General features: G+C 41.1%; 1 protein-coding gene across 5 annotated transcripts in view; it reads right to left on the reverse strand.

Moving 5' to 3' along the window:
• The window catches only part of LOC132654765 (solute carrier family 22 member 19-like), an 89,600-nt gene that overhangs the window by 30,138 nt on the left and 37,279 nt on the right, over window positions 1–22,183 (reverse strand). For 4 of the 5 annotated variants that reach the window (XM_060386040.1, XM_060386048.1, XM_060386036.1 and 1 more), the window contains exons 3-6: window positions 11,405–11,559; window positions 11,146–11,314; window positions 10,467–10,590; window positions 98–154 (exon numbers count right to left, since the gene is read on the reverse strand). In XM_060386040.1, the coding sequence (XP_060242023.1) occupies window positions 98–154; window positions 10,467–10,590; window positions 11,146–11,314; window positions 11,405–11,559 (505 nt within the window). The remainder of the gene's footprint in view (window positions 1–97; window positions 155–10,466; window positions 10,591–11,145; window positions 11,315–11,404; window positions 11,560–22,183) is intronic. The other variant, XM_060386027.1, reaches the window with a different exon arrangement.

A 22,183-nucleotide genomic window follows, 5' to 3' on the forward strand; every position in this document is an offset into this window, starting at 1 on the left:
TGATCCATAACACCAGCACCCATTCACCAGTTTGTTGCAGCCTCTGAGCCCTTAACACCAAGGACTGCTCCTGATCTGCCTGTTCTGTCTGACCCACCTGAGGCACAGCCAGCAAAGGGATCCTCCAGCCAGTGGTCCTCCATCTTGTGGAGGCCTGAGTTGGGCCAAACAACATTCAGTTTACTGTCCTCTCCGTGCTGAATAGCTTAAAGACACTAAGATTACATATGTCAGCTTAGACTAATATGCCAGGCAAAAGTTTTAATTAACATTGAGGGAGAAAAACAAGATATTCCACAACATGCCAAACTTAAACAGTACCTATCTACAAAACCAGCTCTACAGAATATTCTAGAAGGAAAACTCCAATCCAAGGAAGCCAACTACACAGGTTAACAGAATGGATATGAAAACAGGATGTGACATTCTTCTGTATACAATAATCACACCTAGGCAATAAATATAGACAGTACCTAGGAATAAATGGTGGGAAAAAGGTTTTTAAAGCAAATGGACCCAAGAAGCAAGCTAAAGTAGCCATTTTAGTGTCTAATAAAACAGGCTTTCAACCAAAATTAAACAAAAGAGATGGGAAGGACACTTCATACTCATCAAACTAAAACATCACCAAGACATCCCAGTTCTGAATATCTATGCCCCAAAAGCTTGGGCACCAATATTCATAAGATACATAATTCACAAGAAATTCTTACTTCATAAGATACAATATTCATAAGAAATTCTGTTATTTTTGCACAATGGAATACTACTCAGCAATTAAAAACAAGAAAATCATGAATGTAGAGGAAAATGGTGGGAACTAGAAAAGATCATCCCTTGTGAGGCATCCCAGAAGGAGAAAGACACACACGGTATATACTCACTTATAAGTGGATATTAGCCATATAAAATAGGATATACATACTAAAATCTATAGTGCTAAAGAAGCTAAGCAATGAAGAGGACCCTAGGGAAGATGCTTAGTCCTCATTTAGAAGGGCAAACAGGATAGACATCAGAAGTAAGAAAAGACAGGGAACAGGAGAAGAGCCTACCACACAGGGCCTCTGAAAGACTCTAACAACCAGGGTATCAAAGCAGATGCTGAGAGTCATAGCCAAATTTGGACAGAGTGCAGGGAATCTTATGGAAGAAGGGGGAGATAAAAAGACCTGGAGGGGTTAGGAACTCCACAAGGAGACCAACCAAGCCAAAAATTCTGGGCCCAGAGGGACCTGCAAAGACTGCTACTGCAACCAAGGACCATGCATGGAGAGGAAGTAGACCCCCTGCTCAGCTGTAGCCCGTAGGCATCTCAGTCACCAAGTACGTTCCCTAGTAAGGGGAGGAGGGGCTCTCTCTGTCATGGACTCAGAGGCCAGATCTTTGATCACCTCCCCTTGGAGGTGGCCTAGTTAGGCCACAGAGAAAGAGGATCTATACAGTTCTGAAGAGACCTCCTCTGTGGCCTGGCAAGGCTGCTTCCCCCTCAGGGGGCTGGTCAAAGAGCCCACCACTGAGTTCATGTCAGAGACAGTCCCTGTTCCCCTCACTAGGGAACCCACTTGGATACTCAGTTGCCATGGATAACATCTGAGCAGGGGTTCTAGGTTATCTCCATGAATGGCCCATGGTTGGAGTATCAGTCTCAGAAAAGACCCTTGTGGAGCTTCTGTCCTCTCCAGGTACCACTCTCTCTCACTTCTTTTTTAAAAAAATTTTTAAAACTTTTATTAGTTACACTTTATTCACTTTGTATACCCCCATAAACTTCTCTCTCCTACCCCCAATCCCACTTGCCCTCCCCTTTCTTCACGCATGCTCCTCCCCAACTCCACTTATAGGGGAGGTCCCCCTCTCCTTCCTTCTGATCTTATTCTATGAAATCTCATCAAGAGTGGCTGCATTGTCATCTTCTGTGGCCTGGTAAGGCTGCTTTCCCCTCAGGGGGAGGTGATCAAAGAGCAGGACAATCAGATTATGTCAGAGGCAGTCTCTCTTCTCATTACTATGGAACCCACTTCAACACTGAACTGCCATGGGCTACATCTGTACAAGGGTTCTAGGTTAGCTCCATGCATGGACCTTGGTTGGAGTATGAGTCTCTGGAACGATCCCTGTGTTCAAATTTTCTGGTTTTGTTGCTCTCCTTGTGGAGTTCCTGTCCTCTGCAGATATTACTCTTTCCCACTTCTTTCATAAGATTCCATGAACTCTGCCCAACAGTTGGCCATAAGTCTCAGCATCTGCTTTGATATTCTGCAGGGCAGAGCCTTTCAGAGGCCCTCTGTGGCAGGTTCCTAACTTGTTTCCTGTTTTCTTCTTCTGATGTCCATCCTCTTTGCCTTTTGGGATGGGGATTGAGCATTTTAGTCAGAGTCCTTCCTCTTGATTATTTTCTTTACATGTACAGATTTTAGTAGGTTTATCCTATATTATATGTCTATATGAGTGAGTATATACCATGTTTGTCTTTCTGTTTTGGGGACAGCTCACTCAGGATGATCCTTTCCAATTCCCACCATTTACTTGCAAATTTTATGATTTCCTTATTTTTCGTTGCTGAGTAATATTCCATTGTGTAGATGTACCACAATTTCTGTATCCATTCTTCAGTTGAGGGACATCTGGGGTGTTTTCAGCTTCTGGCTATTACAAATAAAGCTTCCACAAACATGGTTGTGCAACAATAAGTAGCAATCGGGAAGAGTCCATGATGGCATCAACCAGCATGCACCATATCTGAGGGGCCCAGGATGCAGAATTCTGAAATAACTGAGTGGAGGGGTAACTGAAGCCAGAACATCAACATTAAGGTTTCCTGTGTGAGAGGGGAGAACCTGTCAACTGGGACATGTTGGATACATGTCACCCGTGGAGGTCTGCAGGAACTGAGCGTGGTACATATTCCACCCTCCTGCACTTCCCCTTGCCCCAAGCACAGGCCTCCCTGCTTGGTGACTGAGAAGGCAGAGGTGGTTGCAGTATGGGCCTCCCAGGTCTACAGCTGTGCTGGGGTGGCGGCTAGCCCAAGGAAGAGTCTCTGTGCTCCATGACTGAGATGCCAGTGGTGGCTTCCCTAAGTAGGATCCTCCAGGCTTTGTGACTGAGATCGCAGAGGTAGCTGCCCCAAGTACAGGTCTCCCTTCCCAGGGGCCAAACAGTGGACACCACTGAGCTGATGGTCCTCCTACAATCACATTTACCCATGCAGGCTCAAATCTGCGAGTAAGGAACAGGAAGAATGCCTGTGATTAGGCCTGTGAGTGAGTGAGGTTGCCTTCAAGTGAATGCATGCAGAGCCCCAGGTCCACAGTCCTTCTACGCTAGCAGGCAGACATTGGATCCCTCCAACCCACACCCCTACTGTGGGAACATAGGGATCCTTGGGACCACTTTCTCAACATTGAAGTCCCTGTTCTGTGGGTCTAATACTGGAGTCCAGGCAAATGATTCCTAGGTCCCAGACAGATCTGAATACCATGAGGACAGTACAACAGGCCTGTAGGACACTGAGGTATTCAGGTCACTTGCACATGTGCAATGTGCCCATGAACAGCGCCAGCAACTCCTCCTGCACTTAAGCTCCACCCTTCTAGTAATCTACACTCTCTAGCACCCTGTCCTTCAAGGCACAGTTCCACACACATGCCCACACTTGCGCAAATGCTCCTGTGACCTTCCTCCCTTCGCTACAGCTGAAACACCAACATCCACTCTCAAAACAGTGGCCCTCTCTCATCTTCCTGGAGAATACTACAGACACCAGAGACAGATGGACCCAATCTGAACTACAGACTCCAGGATAAAACAGTGAAGGTTATGGATAAGCAGATGGCTACAGGTCAGTGTAAGAACACATCCAACAAAAATCAGGACATCATGGCTTCATCAGAAATACCCCAAATCGATGGATATGCTATTTCATCAGACACACAGGAAAAATATTTTAAAGCTATGTTAATCGAGTTCTTCTAGGCACATAAAGAGGAAATGAACAAAGCTCTCAAAGAAATACAGGCAAATATAACCACACAAATAGAGGCATATGAAGAAGAAATGAGCAAGAGTATCATGGAAGAAAGGAATCCACATTCAAACAGATGAAGGAAATGGTGCAAGACATGAAAACAGAATTAGAATCAATGAAGAAAACACAAATAGAGAAAATCCTGGAACTTATTAGGAACCACAAAGGTAAAGCATCACCAACAGAATACAAGAGATGGAATAGAGAATCTCAAGCACTGAAGATACAATTGCAGAAATTGATATGTCTTTCAAAGAAAAAGTAAAATCGGAGAAGTTCCAAACAAAAAGCATCCAAAAAATCAAGGACGCCCTGAAAAGAAGAAATCTAAGAATAATAGGAATATCCAAAAAAAGAAGATTACAGCTTCCAAGGTCCAGAAAATATTTTCAAGAAAATCATAGAAGAAAATTTTCCCAACCTAAAAGAAAGAGATGTCCATTAACATAAAAGTGGCCTTCAGAACACCAAATAGACTAGACCAGAAAAGAAACTCCTCATGTCACATTATAGTCAAAACACTAAATCTTCAGAGCAAGGAAAAAAATATTAAAAGCAGCAAGGGAAAAAGGCCAAGTAAAATATAAAGGCAGACCTATCACAGCAGACTTCTCAATAGAAACTATGAAAGCCAGAAGGGCGTGGGCAGTTGTCATGCAAACTCTAAGGAAACAGGTGCCAACCCAGACTACTATACTCAGCAAAGCTTTCAATCAACATAGATAGAGAAACAAAATATCCATGACAAAACTAAACTTAAGCAATATCTACACAGCAAACTAGCCCTACAGAAAATACTAGAAAGAAAACTCCAGTCTAGCAAAATCCACTACACCCAAGAAAAGAGAGAGTATAGATAACTTCACAACAAATATTAAAAGAAAACAAACATTGAAACACAGTAACACCACCAATTCCACAATAAAAAAAAACTATCATTCATTGGTCACTATTATATATCAACATCAATGGACTCAATTCTCCAATAAAAAGACACAGACTAATAGAATGGTTGCAGAAACAGTATCCAACATCCTGCTGCAACCAAGAAAAACACCTCTGTAACAAAGATAAATACTACCTCAGAATAAAGAGCTGGAAAACTCTTTTTCAAGGAAGTGGACCCAGAAAACAGGCTGAGGTAGCTCTCCTAATATCTAATAAAATAGACTTTCACCCTAAATTAATTTAAAAACATGAAAAGGAACGCTTCATTCTCATCAAAGGAAAATTTTACCATGAGGACACCACAGTGCAGAACATATATGCCCCAAATACATGAGCAACTGCATTTGTAAATGAAACATTATTAAAGCTGAAATCACACATCGAAACAACCCACATATCCATCAGTGGAGGAATGGATACAGAAATTGTGGTATAGTTGTGGTATACACAATGGACTACTACTCAGCAATTAAAACAAGGTGATCTTGAAATTTGCACACAAATGGTGCGAACTAGAAAAGATCATCCAGAGTGAGGTATCCCAGCAGCAGAAAGATACACATGCTATATACTCACTTATAAGTGGATATAATCTAGGATAATATAGGATAAACATTATAAAATCTGTACACCAAAAGAAGCTAAAAGAGGACCCTGGGTAAGATGAGTAATACTCTCACAAAAAGGCAAACAGGATGGACATAGGAAGAGGGAGTAAACAGGGAACAGGACAGAAGCCTACCACAGAGGCCCTCTGAATGACTCTACCCATCAGGGTATCAAATGCTGAGACTCATAGCCAAACTTTGGGCATAATGCAGGAAATCTTACAAAAGAAGGGGGATATAGAATGATGTGGAGAGGACAGGAGCTCCACAAGGTGAGCAAAAGAACCAAAAATTCTGGGCAAACAAGTCATTTTTGAGACTGATACTTCCACCAAGGTCCATGCATGGAGATAACCTAGAACCCCTCCACAGATGTAGCCCATGATCTCAGTCTCCAAGTGGTTTTTCCTAGTAATGGGAACAGGGACTGTCTCTGACATGAACTCAGTGGCTGGGTCCTTAATCATCCCCACCTGAGAGTAAGCTTCCTTACTAGGCCACAGAAGAAGACAGTGCGGCTAGTTCTGATGGGACCTGAGAGGCTAGGGTCAGAAGGAAGGGAGGAGGACCTACCCTATCAGTGACTTGTGGAGGTGCATGGGAGATGATAAGAGAGGGATGTTGGGATTGGGAGGGGATGAGGGAGGAGGCTACAGCTGGGAGACTAAGTGAATAAACTGTAATTAATAATAAAAATAAATTTTGAAAAGAAGCAATAGGAGTGGTAATGAAGGGATTTTAATAAAACAATACATTTTGTGCATGTATAAATTTTAGAATTAATTCATTGTGTATAAATCATGACTTTATAAAGTGTTTAAATATGAATGATACCATCTAAGGGTTTTTTTACACCATTCTCTTTGAATGAAAGAACTATATCTGTAGAGACTCCAAGATGGCGGTGAGCAGAGCACACCGTTTTGGAGAGGCAGAAGACATGAATCTCCTTAATTGGTGAGTGGAGAGTCAATCAAAGCTAGAATTTGGACTTTAGGGCTTTCTAAAGGAGAGGGGCCACCACAGAAGCGTGGAGTGCTTGTAGACTTAGATTGGGTGTGGACTTCTGGAAGGAAATAGGGCGCTTCCCTTGTCCGGGCCTCCCTCAGGGAAGGAAGCTCAGGGAAACCCACACACAGCACCAGGCAGCTGAGCACAAATCTCACTTCCAGGAGATCAAGGCAGCAGAGACAGTTCTCCGGGCCCCTTACAGCAGAGGTCTGCTGTAACCACCAGTTGAACACCCGTCCCCTCCTTGGACACACATCCCACTCAGGGCCCTCTGGTCCCTAGGAGCGTCCCCTCCCCCATCTCGCTGACGTGATCCTGCGGCTAGACGCAGCAGGAAGTGCAGTGGAGCTCAAGTCCCAAGTGGCCAGAGCACAATAACCCCAAAACCTCCTCACAGGAGAAGCACAGGACCAATCACAGAGCTCCAACCACTGAGCGCTAACCACAGAGACTCAGATCCACAATACAATTCTTCCTGGATACCTTAGCAGCAAATCTCAGTGTCTGGGACCCAAGATGGGCGGAGGCAGGGAGGCAGGGCTCCAGACCCTACTGCCGCAGCAGAGAGCAGTAACGAAGTGCTGAACGCCACCACTCAGAGGAGAACACACCCGACTTAGGGCCCTCTCGCCCAGCTCTTGACCCACGGAACACACGCCCCACTACCACCACCCGGCTCTGCAGGAGTGCACGCACCGCCAAAACTCCACCCCGCCAAAGCGCATGCCCAATACAGTGCTAGCCACAGAGACTCAGACCCACAGTACAACCCGTCCCAGATCCCAAGGCTGCAAGTGGCAGCACGGACTACACAGGGCTGCCCAGCCAGTGATTGTATGGGCCATCCAACTCCTCAGTGGCAGAAAACCAGCTGAATAGACACCAAAGACCAGCAGACCTGTAAAATCAATACGCACACGCATTCTTCAACAGCGCTTGCGATCCCTTAGCGCCTGCAACAACTTCAGTGCCTGCAAAACACCCCTCTCACACACTGAAGGCCTCCTCATTCACCAACACCCTGTCCCTTAGGACACACCCGCAAGCACACGCTCAAACACACGCTACCCCACATTTGCCCTTCTGCGCCTGTGAACTTTCCTTCTACAGGTATAGCTGAATAACCAACGCACACACTGAAACCACTAGATATCACTAGACCTTCATTTTTCTGAAGAATTCTCCAGATACCAGAGAAAAATCAGTCTGACCTGCAGAATCCAGGAACAGACAGTGAACATGACAGATAACCAAATGGCCAGAGGTCGACGAAAGAACACAACCAACGCAAATCAAGATATCATGGCTTCACCGGCAACCTCCAAAATTATTGGACACTCCAACTCAGCAGAAACAGAAAAAGAAAATGATTTTAAAGCTATGATTATCCAGTTATTTGAGGCACATAAAGAGGAAACCAAAAAATCTCTCAGAGAAATAGTCGTAGAGATTCAAACAGTTAAAGAGGATACAAAAAAATCCCTTAAAGATTTGGCCTCCCAAATAGAAACAAAGAAAAATGAAGTGAACGAAGAGCTCTTAAAGAAACACATGCAAATATAGCCAAACAATTGGAGGCAGAAGCAGAGGCACTAAGAGAGGAAACAAACAAAAAAATAGAGACCATCTTGGAGACACAGGAATCCACACTCAAACAGATGAAGGAAATGTTGCAAGACATGAAAACAGAATTAGAATCAATAAAGAAAACACGAACTGAGAAAACCCTGGAACTGAAGAACTTAGAGAAAAGAGAAGGAATCACAAAGGTAAGCATCACTAATAGAATACAAGCGATGGAAGAGAGAATCTCGGGTGCTGAAGATACACTCACAGAAATTGATACATCTCTCAAAGCAAAAATCAGAAAAATCCCAAACACAAACCATCCAAGAAATCAAGGACGCCATGAAAAGGCAAAATACAAGAATAATAGGAATTGAAGAAGAAGAGGTTACAAGGTCCAGAAAATATTTTCAAGAAAATCATAGAAGAAAAATTTCCCAACTTAAAGAAAGAGATGTCCACAAACATACAAGAGGCCTACAGAACACCAAATAGACTAGACCAGAGAAGAAACTCCTCACGTCACATCATAGTCAAAAAACTTAATCTACAGAACAAAGAAAAGACCTCAACATAAAACCATAAAACCAGATATGCTAAATCTGTTAGAAGAAAAAGTGGGGAACAGCCTAGAACTCATTGGCACAGGAGACAACTTCCTGAACAGAACTCCAACAGCACAGGCTTTAAGAGCAACAATCAATAAATGGGACCTCATGAAACTAAAAAGCTTCTGTAAAGCAAAGGACACCATCATCAAAACAAAACGACTGCCTACAGATTGGGAAAGAATCTTCACCAACCCTTTATCTGACAGAGGGCTAATATCCAGTATATACAAAGAACTAAAGAAGCTGAAAAACAGCAAACCAAGTAATCCACTTAAAAAATGGGGAACAGAGCTAAACAGAGAATTCTCTGTAGAGGAATATCGAAAGGCAGAGAAACACTTAAAGAAATGCTCAACCTCATTAGCCATTAGGGAAATGTAAAGGAAAATGACCCTGAGATTTCACCTTACATCCATCAGAATGGCCAAGATGAAAAACTCAAATGACAACACATGTTGGAGAGGTTGTGGAGAAAGGGGAACCCTCCTCCACTGCTGGTGGGAATGTAAACTGGGACAACCACTTTGGAAGTCAATCTGGCGCTTTCTCAGACAATTAGGAATAGCACTTCCTCAAGACCCAGCTATACCACTGCTAGGCATATACCCAAAATTTTCTCAAGTACACAATAAGGACATTTGCTCAACCATGTTTGTAGCAGCTTTATTTGTAATAGCCAGAACCTGGAAACAACCCAGATGTCCATCAACGGAGGAATGGTTACAGAAATTATGGTATTTTTACACAATGGAATACTACTCAGCAATCAAAAAGGAGGAAATCATGAAATTTGCAGGCAAATGGTGGGATCTAGAAAAGATCATTCTGAGTGAAGTATCCCAGAAGGAGAAAGAAAAACATAGAATATACTTGCTTATAAAGACCTAAAAGATAGGATAAACATGATGAAATCTATACACCTAAAGAAGATAATCAAGAAAGCAGACACGGGGTATGATGATCTATCCTCATTTAGAAAGACAAATGGGATATGCATTGAACGTATGACAGGCGTCTACCGCAGAAAGCATCTGAAAGACTCTACCTAGCAGTGCTCCAAAGTAGACACTAAGACTCATAACCAAACCTTCGGCAGAGTGCAGGGAATCATATGAAAGAAGGGGAGTTTGATGTGGAAAGGATAGGAGCTCCACAAGGACCAAACATATCTGGGCACAGGGTCTTTTCTGAGATGGACACTAAACCAAAGACCATGAGAGGATAAAACCTAGAACCTCTGCTTGGATGTGACCCGTGATAGCTCAGTAATCAATTGGTTTCCCATAGTAAGGGGAACAAGGACTATTTCTAACAGGAACTCAATGACTGGCTCTTTTATCTCACCACCTCCCAAGGGAGGAGCAGTACTGTTAGGCCACAGAGAAGGACTTTGCAGCCAGTCCTGAAAATACCTGACAAAAGGGAGTCATATAAGGGGAGGAGGTCCTCCCCTATCAGTGGACTTTGAAAGGGGCAGGGAGGAGATGAGGGAGATAGGGTAGGATTGGGGAGGGAAGGAGGGATACAGCTGGGATACAGAATTAACAAAATGTAACTAATGAGAAAAATAAAATTAAAAAAAAAGAACTGTATCCAATGACTTAATGAGATCATATATTATCTTGGGCACTAACTCATACACTTTTCAAAGATTGTGTATTTTGTGTCATAAAAAGCTGGCATTATGCTCACCTCCATGGTAAGGATGTCTTCAGAATTCTTCATTCCATTCTTGCATGCAACTTTTTGAAGTTCCTTTAAGGCCTTTTGGGGTTTGTCAGTCACAATAAGCCACCGAGCTGACTCTGACACCCACCTGCTCAAAATGATGTGGACATAAATTCTCACAGGGTCATTTTCTACATTAAATTTATTCTTGAATAGTTTTATTTTTAATCTAATACCTACCAGTCATTCAGTTATAACAAAAATCTATAGTATTATATCATGATGTACAGTTTTTAGGAAAATAGAACATGATTCAGTTAGGCAGTGTACCTGCACTTCTGGAATACAGAGCTGGAGTCACATTTGTCTGTCTCCCTCATATAGATATATATTTTAATAGAGGTTATATAACTTGAATACGGGGGAGCATTTCTTGAGACAATTGCTGATTTTTTGTTAGGCTGTAGAAAAATTTTATTTATCATGTATCCTTCTCTAAATTAAGAACTCCTGAATAAATTTTCCTCACTAATAATATCACCCAGAGCAGTAATGATGCCAAGGATACATTGTCTTCCCAACATGACAAGAGTGACAGACATATTAATTTACAGAGATTGTGATAAGTGCATTTCTTACATCTTGATTCATGGCATGGTCACCTCAAAATTTCAAACCATAGTGTAGGAAAGAAAGCTCATACCTTGTAGGTATAAGGAAGAAAAATAGTGGCACAGACATTACCAGCTGGAGGTGCTGCCAGTTTCGAAATGCAAATGCCAGGCCTGCCATTGCTGTGTTTCCAAAAGCAGAAGAACATCCCCACAGTGTTGTCACCAAGGCTTGGAATTTAGGGCTTGTCCATTCTATCACTGAAAAGAAAAAAAGAAATGAATCTTGACTTCTAACACTGTTGTAAAGAGCAAAAGCTTGTACAATGTTTATCAAAAGGTATGACTTACTGAGAAAAAGACTATTTGAGGTTGTTACTAGAACACAAATCCCTATCAGGAATCGAAGTGAGCAGTAGATGAGGAAGGTGGGAGCCCAAGCTGCACAGGTCCCAGTGATGGCCATTAGGAGTAAAGCACATCTGAAGACTAACTTCCTCCCAAACCTGAGGAAAAGACAAAGATTCCATCAGGGACAAATTCAGTTATTAAAAAGCAAAGATAGGCAGCGCTTTGTCTCATCCTCATGTTTAACTCTTCTCATCACCAAACCCTGTTCTTCCCTCTGTCTGTAACCCCCTTTGGAACTTATAGGCTGTTAGTTCTCTGTCAAAACAACACAGATCTTTGAGTCCAAATAGGTATGTATGTTTGTGCTTAGTGATCTCTAGGATCAAAGGCACACATAGAGAAACATAATCTTTAATGACTACATCTTTTTGAAAAGTTTGAGTTAATTAATTAGCTAATTAATTAGTTCATTGGTTGTTTAATTAGTTAATTAATTAACTTTAGGTTCTGATTACAGATTCCCAAGTTCCACCTAATATTTGGATGTGGGTCACTGCATCTGTTTCCATCAGTTGCTGCTGAAGCCTCTCAGATGACAGTTATGCTAAACACCTGTCTGCAAGTATAGTAGAGTATCTTTAATTATATCAGGGGCGTGCTCTCTCAAATGGCATAAGTGTCAAGCTGGGCCAGTCATTCATTAGTTCTCCTTCAATTTCTGCTCCATTTTCATGCCTGTACCTCAGGCAGGACAAATTTTGAGTCCAAAGTTTTGTGGTTGGGTTGATGTCCCAATCCCTCCATTGGAAGACTTTGAAGATTTTTCTGGTTACTGGAGATGTCTGTTCCAGGTTCCATATCTACCATTGCAAAGATTCTTCGCTAGGGCCATCCTCATAGATTCCCAGGAGTTTCCACTGTTCTAGGGTTCAGCTCATCCCAGAGACACCCTCCCACTCTTCCAGTTGTCTCTACCCCCATTCTCCCCCACCTGATATCTCCTGTTCTCATTCCTAATCACTTCCCCACACAGTTCCCTCCTTCCCTCCACCTGTGACATCTATTTTTGTTTTCAGATTTTTACTCAGTTCATTTAGAGTTTAGGGGTGAAGAGTCATTGCATTCTTTGCTCATTTCCTCCACTTGTAGTGCCTCCAGGGCTTGTGAGTTACAACCATCATCCATTTTCTCCAGAGGCTCAAATTAGACTGGGAGTCTGTTAGACTTCTCAGCCCTACCACCTATATCCAACCAAGTCCTGTTACTGTTAGGGCTTTTTTTTTTCTTTTCTTTTTTTCCAGTGCTACATAAGCCTAGCATGTTGGAGCTTCTTTTTTTTTTCTCCCAATATTTTTATTACTATTTTTATCATTTATTACAATTTATTCAATTTGTATCACTCCTGTGAACTCTATCTTGTCTCCTTCCAATCCCACCCTCTTTCCTTCTTTTCCCCATATGTCCTTCCCCTAGTCCTGTGATAAGGGAGGTCCTTCTACCCTTCTATTAAACCCTAGCCTATCAGGTCTTAACAAGATTGGTTGCATTGTCTTCCTCTGTGGCCTGGCAAGGCTGCATCCCCCAGTGGGAGGTGATTAGAGGGTCTGCCACTGAGGTCACACCAGAGAAAGCCCCTGCTTCCCTTATTCAGGAACCCACTTGGAGACTGAGTCTATGAGCTCCATCTGAGCCAAGGTTTTAGATCCTCTCCACGCATCGTCCTTGGTTGGGGTAGCATTCTCTTCAGGGCCCCTACGGCTCAGATATTTTTTTTGTTATTTTGTTTTTTGTTTTTTGGCTTCATTGGTATTTCTTGGAGCTCTTGTCCCCTCCAGGTCTTTCTATCTCCCCCTTCTTTTAAAAGATTCCATGCACTATGCCCAAAGTTTGGCTATGAGTCTCAGCCTCTGCTTTGATACCTCATCAGTAGAGTATTTCAAAGACCCTCTGTGGTCAGCTCTTGTCCTTTCTCTGTCTTCTACTGCTTCTGATGTCTATAGCTTTTTCCCTTTTGAAGGAGGATTGAGCATGTTTCCTAAGGTCCTTCTTGTTGTTCAGCTTCTTTAGGAGTATAGATTTTAGCATGTTTATCTTATATTATGTGGCTAATATCCATTTATGAGTGAGAATATACAATGTGTGTCTTTGTGTTTCTGAGTTACCTCACTCAAGATGACTTTTCCTAGTTCCCACGATTTGCATACAAGTTTTATGATTCCCTTGTTTTAAATAGGTGAGTAGTATGCCATTGTGTAGATGTACCACAATTTCTGTATCCATTCCACAACTGAGGGACATCTGGGTTGTTTCCAGATTCTGCCGATTACAAATAGAGCTGATACGAACATGGCTGGGCAAATGTCCTTCTTGTATACTTGAGCATATTACAAATATATGCCTAGGAGTGGTATAGCTGGATCTTGAGGTAGCACTATTCCTAATTGTCTGAGATAGCACCAAGTTGATTTCCAATTTTGTTGTACAACTTTACATTCCCACCAGCAATGTAGGAGCATTCCCCCTTTTCCACATTTTTTCCAGCATGTGCTTCACTTGAGTTTTTGATCTTAGCCATTCTGATGGGTGTAAGGTGAAATCTCTGGGTCATTTTAATTTGCATTTCCCTGATGACTAAGGATATTGAGCATTTATTTACGTGTTTCTTTGCCATTCTATATTCCTTTAGAGAAAATTCTCTGTTTAGCTCTATACCGCATTTTTAATTGGATTACTTGGCTTGCTGGTGTTTAAGTTTTTGAGTTCTTTATATATTCTGGATATTAGCCCTCTGTCATATATAGGGTTGGTGAAGATCCTTTTCTAGTCTGTAGGCTGCCATTTTATTCTGATGACAGTGTCCTTTTCTTTACAGAAGCTTTTGTTTCATGAGGTCCCGTTTATTGATTGTTCCTCTAAGAGCCTGTGCTGTTTTTCTGTTCAGGAAGTTGTCTCCTGTGCCAATGAGTTCTAGGCTCTTCCCCACTTTTTGTTCTAACAGATTTAGTGTGTCTGGTTTTATGTTGAGGTCTTTGATCCACTTGGACTTTAGTTTTGTACAGGGTGATAAATATGGATCTATTTGCATTTTCTACATGTAGACATCCAGTTAGACAAGCACCATTTCTTTCTTTCATTGTATGGTTTTGGCTTTTTTTTTTTTTTTGTCAAAACTCAACTATCTGTAGGTGTGTGAATTTATTTCTGGATCTTCTATTCAATTCCATTCATCCCCCAGCATTTTTCTGTGCCAGTATCATGCAGTTTTTATTATTGTTGCTTCTTCCAGACCATCTGTTATTGTACACGATTGTTCAAGCAATTCTGAGGTTTTTTTGTTTTGTTTTGTTTTTCCATATGAAATTGAGAATTATTCTTTCAAGTTCTGTAAAGAATTGTGTTAGTATTTTGATGGAGATTGCATTGAATCTGTAGATTGCTTTTGGCAGGATGGCCATTTTTACTACATTAAGCATTCCTATCCATGAGCATGGGAGACTTTTCCATCTTCTGATATCTTCTTCAGTTTCTTTCTTCAGAGAGTTGAAGTATTTTTTTGTTTATATAGGTCTTTCACTTGATTGCTTAGAGTCACAGCAAGGTACTTTGCATTATTGTAGCAATTGTAAAGGGTGTTCTTTCCCTGATTTCTTTCCCAGCCTTTTTGCCTCTTGTATACAGGAGGGCTACTAATTTTTTTTGAGTCAATTTTTTATCCAGACACTTTGATGAAAGTGTTAATCAGCTGAAGGGATTCTCTGGTAGAATTTTTGGTGTCACTCATGTATACTATCATATCATCTGCAAATACTGATACTGTGACTTCTTCCTTTCCAATGTGTATTCCCTTGATCTCCTTTAGTTGTCTTATTGCTCTAGCTAGAACTTCAAGTACTATGTCGAAGAGATAAGGAGAGAATGGGCAGCCTTGCCTTGTCCCTGACTTCACTGGGATTAATTTAAGGTTCTTTCCATTGAGTTTGATGTTGGCTATAGGCTTACTGTATATTGCCTTTACTGTGTTTAGGTATGTGCCTTGTTTCCCTGGTCTCTCCAAACTTTAAACATGAATGGGCATTAGATTTTATCAAATGCTTTTTCGGTATCTCAGGGGATGATCATGTGGGTTTTCTCCTTCTGCGTGTTTATGTGGTGGATTTTTGTATATTCAACCACCCCTGCTTCCCTGGAATAAAGCATACTTGGTCATGGTGGATGATATGTTTTATGTGTTCTTGGATTTGGTTTGCAAGTATTTTATTGAGTATTTTTGCATCAATGTTCATAAGACAGATAGGTTTGAAATTTTCCTTTTTGTTGGGTCTTTGTGTGGTTTAGGTCAATGTGACTGTGGCCTCATAGAGTTTGGTGATGTTCCTTCTGTTTCTCTTCTGTGGAATAGTTTGAAGAGTATTGGTGTCAACTCTTTCCTGAGCATATGGCAGAATTTTGTGCTGAAAACACCTGGTCCTGTTTTTTTTGTTTTTTGTTTTGTTGTTGTTGTTGTTGTTTTTTTTGGCAGGGAGACTTGATGACTGCTCCCATTTCCTTGGGAGATATAATATAGGATGGTTTAATCTAGTTATCTGATCTTAGTTTAGATTTGGTAAATGGAATCTATCAAGAAAATTGTCCGTTTCATTTAGATTTTCAAATTTTGTGGCCTAGAGGCTTTAGAAGTAAGCCAAAATGATTGTTTGCGTTTCCTCAGTGTTTGTTGTTATGTTCCACTTTTCATTTCGATTTTGGTGATTTGAGTAGTTTCTCTCTTCCTTTTAGTTAGTTTTGGTAAGGGTTGGTCTATCTTGTTGATTTTCTCAAAGAACCTGCTTTTGGTTTGATTGATACTTTGAATTGTTTTCTTTGTTGCTAAATATTGACTTCAGCCCTGAGTTTGATGATTTCTTACTGTCTACTCCTCTCTGGTGTGTCTGATACATTTTTCTTTTAGGTCTTTCAGGTGTGCCATTAAATTGCTTATATGAGATATCTCAAACTTATTTCTGAAGGCACTTAGTGCCATGAACTTTCTTCCTAGCACTGCTTTTTTTGTGCCCCATAAGTTTGGGTATGATGTGCATTCCTTTACATTAAATTTTAGGAAGTTCAAATTTTCTTTTTTAAAAATTCTTCCTTGATCTAGCTGTCATTGAGTAGATAGTTGTTTAGGTTCCATGCATGTGTAGGCTTTCTGTTATTTCTGTTGCTGTTGAGGTCTAATTTTAGTCCATGGTGGACCTCTGTAAGTGCCATTATTTCCATATTTATCTTCTGTCTAGATGATCTGCCCCTCAGTGAGAGTGGAGTGTTGAAATCTCCCACTATCAAGGTGTTGGGATTGATTTGTGATTTCAGCTTTAATAATGTTTCATTTACAAATGCTGTTGCTCATGTATTTGGGGCATAGATGTTCAGAACTGTGATGTTCTTTTAGTGGATTTTTCATTTGATGAGAGTGAATGTCCCTCCTCATTTCTTTTGATTTATTTTGGTTGAAAGTCTATTTTATTCGATACTAAGATAGCTACTCCAGCTTGTTTTCTGGGTATGTTTGCTTGAAAAACCTTTTCCAGCTCTTTACTCTGAAGTGGTGTTTATCTTTGTTGTAGAGGTGTTTTTTTTCTTGGATGCAGCAGAATGTTGGATCCTTTTTCTGCAACCATTCTGTCAATCTGTTTCTTTTTATTGGAGAGTTGAGTCCATTGATGTTCATAGATTACAGTGACCAATGAATGTTAGTTCCTTTTATTGTGGAGGTGGTAGTACTAGTGTGTTTGCATGCTTGTTTTCTTTTGAATTTTTGTTGTGTGATTATCTATATCCTATGTTTTCTTGGGTGTAGTTATTTTTGTTGGATTAGAGTTTTCCTTCTAGTATCTTCTGTATGGCTGGGTTGCTGTGTAGATATTGTTTAAGCTTATTTTGTCATGGAATATTTTGTTTTCTCCATCTATGTTAATTGATAGTTTTGCTGGGTATAGTAGTCTGGCTTATCATCTTTGTTTTCTTAGAGTCTACATAACAAGGCCCAGGCCCTTCCCACTTTCATGGTTTCTATTGGGAAGTCTGGTGTGATTCTGATATGCCTACCTTTGTCCATTCCTTGGCCTTTTTCCTTTGATGCTTTTAATATTATTTCTTTGTTCTTTAGATTTAATGTTTTGACTATTATGTGATGTGAGACGCTTACTTTCTGGTTTAGTCTATTTGGTGGTCTGTGTATGCCTTTTGTATGTTTAAGGACATCTCTTTCTTATTTATTTTTATTTTTATTAATTACAGTTTAATCAGTTTGTATTCCCCCTGTAGGTTGATCTCTCCTCCCTTCCCAATCCTACCCTCCCTCCCCCTTCTCCACCCATGCTTCTCCTCCAGTCAACTGATAGGGGAGCTCTTCTTCCCCTTCCTTCTGACCCTAGTTTATCAGCTGTCATCAGGACTGGCTGTATTGTCTTCTTCTGTGGGTTGGTGAAGCTACTACCCCTTTCTGGGGAGGTGAGCAAAGAGCAAGCCAATCAGTTTCTGTCAGAGACATTCCCTGTTTCCATTACTATGAAATCTACTTGGACACTGAAATACCATGGGCTACTTCTGTGCAGGGTTTCTAGGTTTTTTCCTTGCATGGGCCTTGGTTGGAGTGTCAGTCTCAGAAAACACCCATGGGCCCAGATTTTTTGGTTCTCTTGCTCTCCTTGTGGAGCTCCTGTCCTCTCCAGGTCTTACTATTTCCCACTTCTTTCATAAGATTCCCTGCACTCTGCCCAAAGTTTGGCTTTATATCTCAGCATCTGCTTTTATACCCTTCAGGGTAGAGCCTTATGTTGGGAAATTTTTCTTTTTGGTACCTTGGAGCCTGGAATCCTTTTTTCTTGTATATTTCTATTATTCTTTTATTTCATCTTGTCATGGCATCCTTGATTTCTTGGATGTTTTGTGTTTTTAAGTTCTCTTTTACTTTTTCTTTGAGATAGGTGTCAATTTCTGCAATTGTATCTTCAGCTCCTGAGAGTCTCTCTTTCATCTCTTGTATTCTATTTGTGATGCTTACCTTTGTGGTTACTGATCTTTTCTCAAAGTTCTCCAGCTCCAGGTTTTTCTCTGTGTTTCCTTTATTGATTTTTTATTGATTTATTCTTTATTCTTTCTTTATTGATTCTAATTCTGTTCTAATTCTAATTCTAATTCATGTCTTTCACCATTTCCTTCATCTGTGTGGATTCCTGTCTTTACATGATGGCATTTATTTTTTTATTTGTTTCTTCCTCAAGTACCTCTATTTGTGTGGCTACATTTGTCTGTATTTCTTTGTGAGCTTTTTTGTTTTCTCTTTCTGTGCCTCTAATAACTCGATTAGCATAGCTTTAAAATAATTTTCCTATATTTCTAATCAATTAAAATATCCATTCATTTTCAGGGTTGCTGGTGAAGCCATGATGTCCTGATTTTGTTGAATGTTTTCTTAAACCTCCATTTAGCCATCTGATGGTTACTACCCTTTGCTGTTTTTCATGGAGCCTGTCCGGCAGACTGGATCTATTTGTCTCTGGAGTCTGGAGTATTCTCTAGGTATATTAGAGAGGTCCACCAGTTTAAGAGTGGGTGTTGGTATTTCAGATGCACCTAAAGAGGAATGTCGAATGTGCAAGTGTGCAAGAGCAGGAGTGTGTGCAGAGGTGTGCCTGCCTGGAAGGGTGGAGTATGACTGAGTAGCACAAGTGCTGGTTTTGGTACAGGCACAGTTTGTGCATGAGCACAGTGAGCAGGTGCCCTGAATGGCTCAGTGACCCTTAGGCCTAGAGTACAATACCTAGATCTGGAGAGCTCAGATCTGTCTGGGCTGTGCTGTCTTGGTTGTAGGAATTGTTTAGCTGGACTCCCCTGGGAGACTCAGAGAATGCGGCTTCAATGTTGAGAACTGTGTCCCAAAGATCTCCATGTTGTCCACAGGGAGGTGGGGTGGGACAAATCCAATGTCTGGTGGCTAGTGTAGAGGGACCCCCAATCTGGGTCTCTGTAGGCACTCTCTAGCAAATGCACTCACATGCAGGTATGTGTGGAAATCACAGTGGGCCCACAGTTTTCTATTATCAGATTTGAGTCCCTTGTTTGGCCATTAGAGTAATGAGGCCCCTTCTCTGGGGTTATGCACTCCCCATGGCTGCCACAACTGCTGCAAAACCCTCTGAGCAAGTGAAGGTGCAGCTGAAAGTGCAAGGGATGGATAGTTCGCCACCCTCAGAACCTTGAAAATATCCACAGTGGGCCTGGATCTAATCTGTCCCAGCTCACAGGTTGTTCCCTCTAGCCTGGCAAGCCTCAAACTTGATGCTCTGTTTGCCCATACAAGCACTAGTTTTAGAGTTTCAGATCTTCTGCCACTCAGAAATGGTGTGTACTGGTCACCGCTGAGGTCATATCTATTCTATTTCCCCTACTCAGTTAGAATTAAGTATTCCCCTGGGCCCTTCTTGTTACTTAGCTGCTTGAGGTTCTGTGGATTGTAGCATGGTTTTCATGTGCTTTGTTATAGCTAATATCCACTTAAAAGTGAGTACCATGTTTGTCCTCTGGGTTTGAGTTACCTCACTCAGGATGATCTTTTCTACCTGCATCCATTTGCCTGCAAATTTCATGATTTCTTTGTTGTTGGTAGCTGAGTAATATTACTTTGTGTAAATATATTATATATTCTTTATCCATTCTTTGGCTAGGTAACATCTAGGTTGTTTCCAGTTTCTGGCTATTATGAGTAAAGCTGCTATGAATATAGTCTTTGTGGTATGGTAGAGGGTTTTTTTGGGCATATGCTCAGGAGTGGTATAGCTGGGTCTTAGGATAGAGGTATTCCCAATTTTCTGAGAAACCTCCTGATAGTTTTCCAAAGTGCTTGTACAAGTTTGCACTCCCACCAACAGTGGAGGAGTATTCCCCTTGGTCCACATCCTTGCCACTATGTGCTTTATCTTGAGTTTTTTATTTTTTGCCATTGTGATGGGAGTAAGATGGAATCTCAGAGTTGTTTTGATTTGCATTTCCCTGATGACTAAGCACATTGAACATTTCTTTAAGTGTTTCTTAGTCATTAGAGATTCCTCTGGTAAGAATTCTCTGTTTAGCTCTGAACTTCAGTTTTTAAATTGGGTTATTTGGGTTTGTTGTTGTCTACTTTCTTGAGTTCTTCATATATTTTGGATATTATCCCTATGATGTAAGGTTGGTGAAGATATTTTGCCATTCTGTAGGTTGCTATTTTATCCTTCTGAAAGTGTGCTTTGCCTTAGAGAGGCGTTTCAGTTTCATGAGTCCCCATTTATTAATGTTTATCTGAGTACCTAAGCTGTTGGTATTCTGTTCAGAAAGTTGTATCCTGTGCCAATGTGTTCAAGGTTATTCCCTACCTTTTCATCTATCAGATTTAGTGTATCCTATTTTATGTTGAGGTTCTTGATTCACTTGGACTTGATTTTTGTGCATAGTAATAAATATGCATCTAGTCATCTCCCTGTATGTCTTCCTTATTACTTAGTCTCTCTTAGTCTAAGGACTGTAGCATTGTTATCCTTCAATTTGCACACATTATCCACTTATAAATGAGTATGTATTGTGTTTGTCTTTCTGGATATGGATTACCTATACCCAAAAGACATTACATCCTATCACAAAGATACTTGCTCAAACATGGTCATAACAGCTCTATTCATAATAGCCTGAAACTGCTGAAAAATTATATGTCTCTCAACCAAAGAATGGATCAAAAAAATCTGGTACATTTACATGATGTAGTACAACTCAGTCATTTAAAACAAGAACAAGAAGTTTGCAGACAAATGAATGAAGGTAGAAAAATTACTTACAAAAAAAGAAGCTGGGGCAAGAAAAATGGTTCAGAGGTTAAGAGTACTGTCTGCTCTTCCAGATGGCCTGAGTTCAATTCCCAGCAACCACAGGTTGACTCACAATCATATCATGAGATCTGGTGCAAAGACCTACATGCTGGCAGACACTATATATATAATAAACAAAAAAAAATTTATTTTATTTTTTAAATTTTATTTTATTTTTTATTATTAGTTACATTTTATTAACTCTAAATCCAGCTGTATCCTGCCCCCTTATTCCCCCCAATCCCAACCTCCCTCCCTCATCTCCTTCTTGCTCCTTTCCAAGTCCACTGATTAGGGAGGACCTTCTCCCATGTAATCTGACCCTGTTTTATCAGGTATCTTCAGGACTGGCTGCAAAGTCCTCCTCTGTGGCCTAGCAGGTCTGCTCCTCCCTTGTGGTATGAGGGGGTCAAAGAGCCTGCCATTGAGTTCCTGTCAGAAATAGTCCCTGTTCCCCTTACTAAGGAAAACAAATTGGTTACTGAGCTACTAAGGGCTACATCCGAGCAGAGGTTCTAGGTAATATTCATACACAGGACAGGGAAATAGAAAAGATATAACTAGTGGCTTGGGGGAAGGTGGGGAGAGGAATAGGAGGGCTCACATGGGAATAGCATGGAAAAACAGAGTACTGGGAGAGCCAGCTGAAATTGGAGGGCAATTCAGGGGCAAGGTAGAAACCTAGAACGATGGAAACTACAAGGAATCTATGAGGGTGCCTCTAGGCACAAGCCTGCTACTAATGGGATATGGAGCCTGATGCAACCATCTCCATAACCAGGAAAAAACTCAACTGGAGGGTTTGGGCCACCAGTTCAGCCACAAAACCTTTCAATAACAATCTGTCCTGCTAGCATGTTGTGCTGAGTCAGATATTGTGGGAAAGGCCAAACAGTTG

Source organism: Meriones unguiculatus, chromosome 1, assembly GCF_030254825.1.
Source record: "Meriones unguiculatus strain TT.TT164.6M chromosome 1, Bangor_MerUng_6.1, whole genome shotgun sequence".
Taxonomy (NCBI): domain Eukaryota; kingdom Metazoa; phylum Chordata; class Mammalia; order Rodentia; family Muridae; genus Meriones; species Meriones unguiculatus.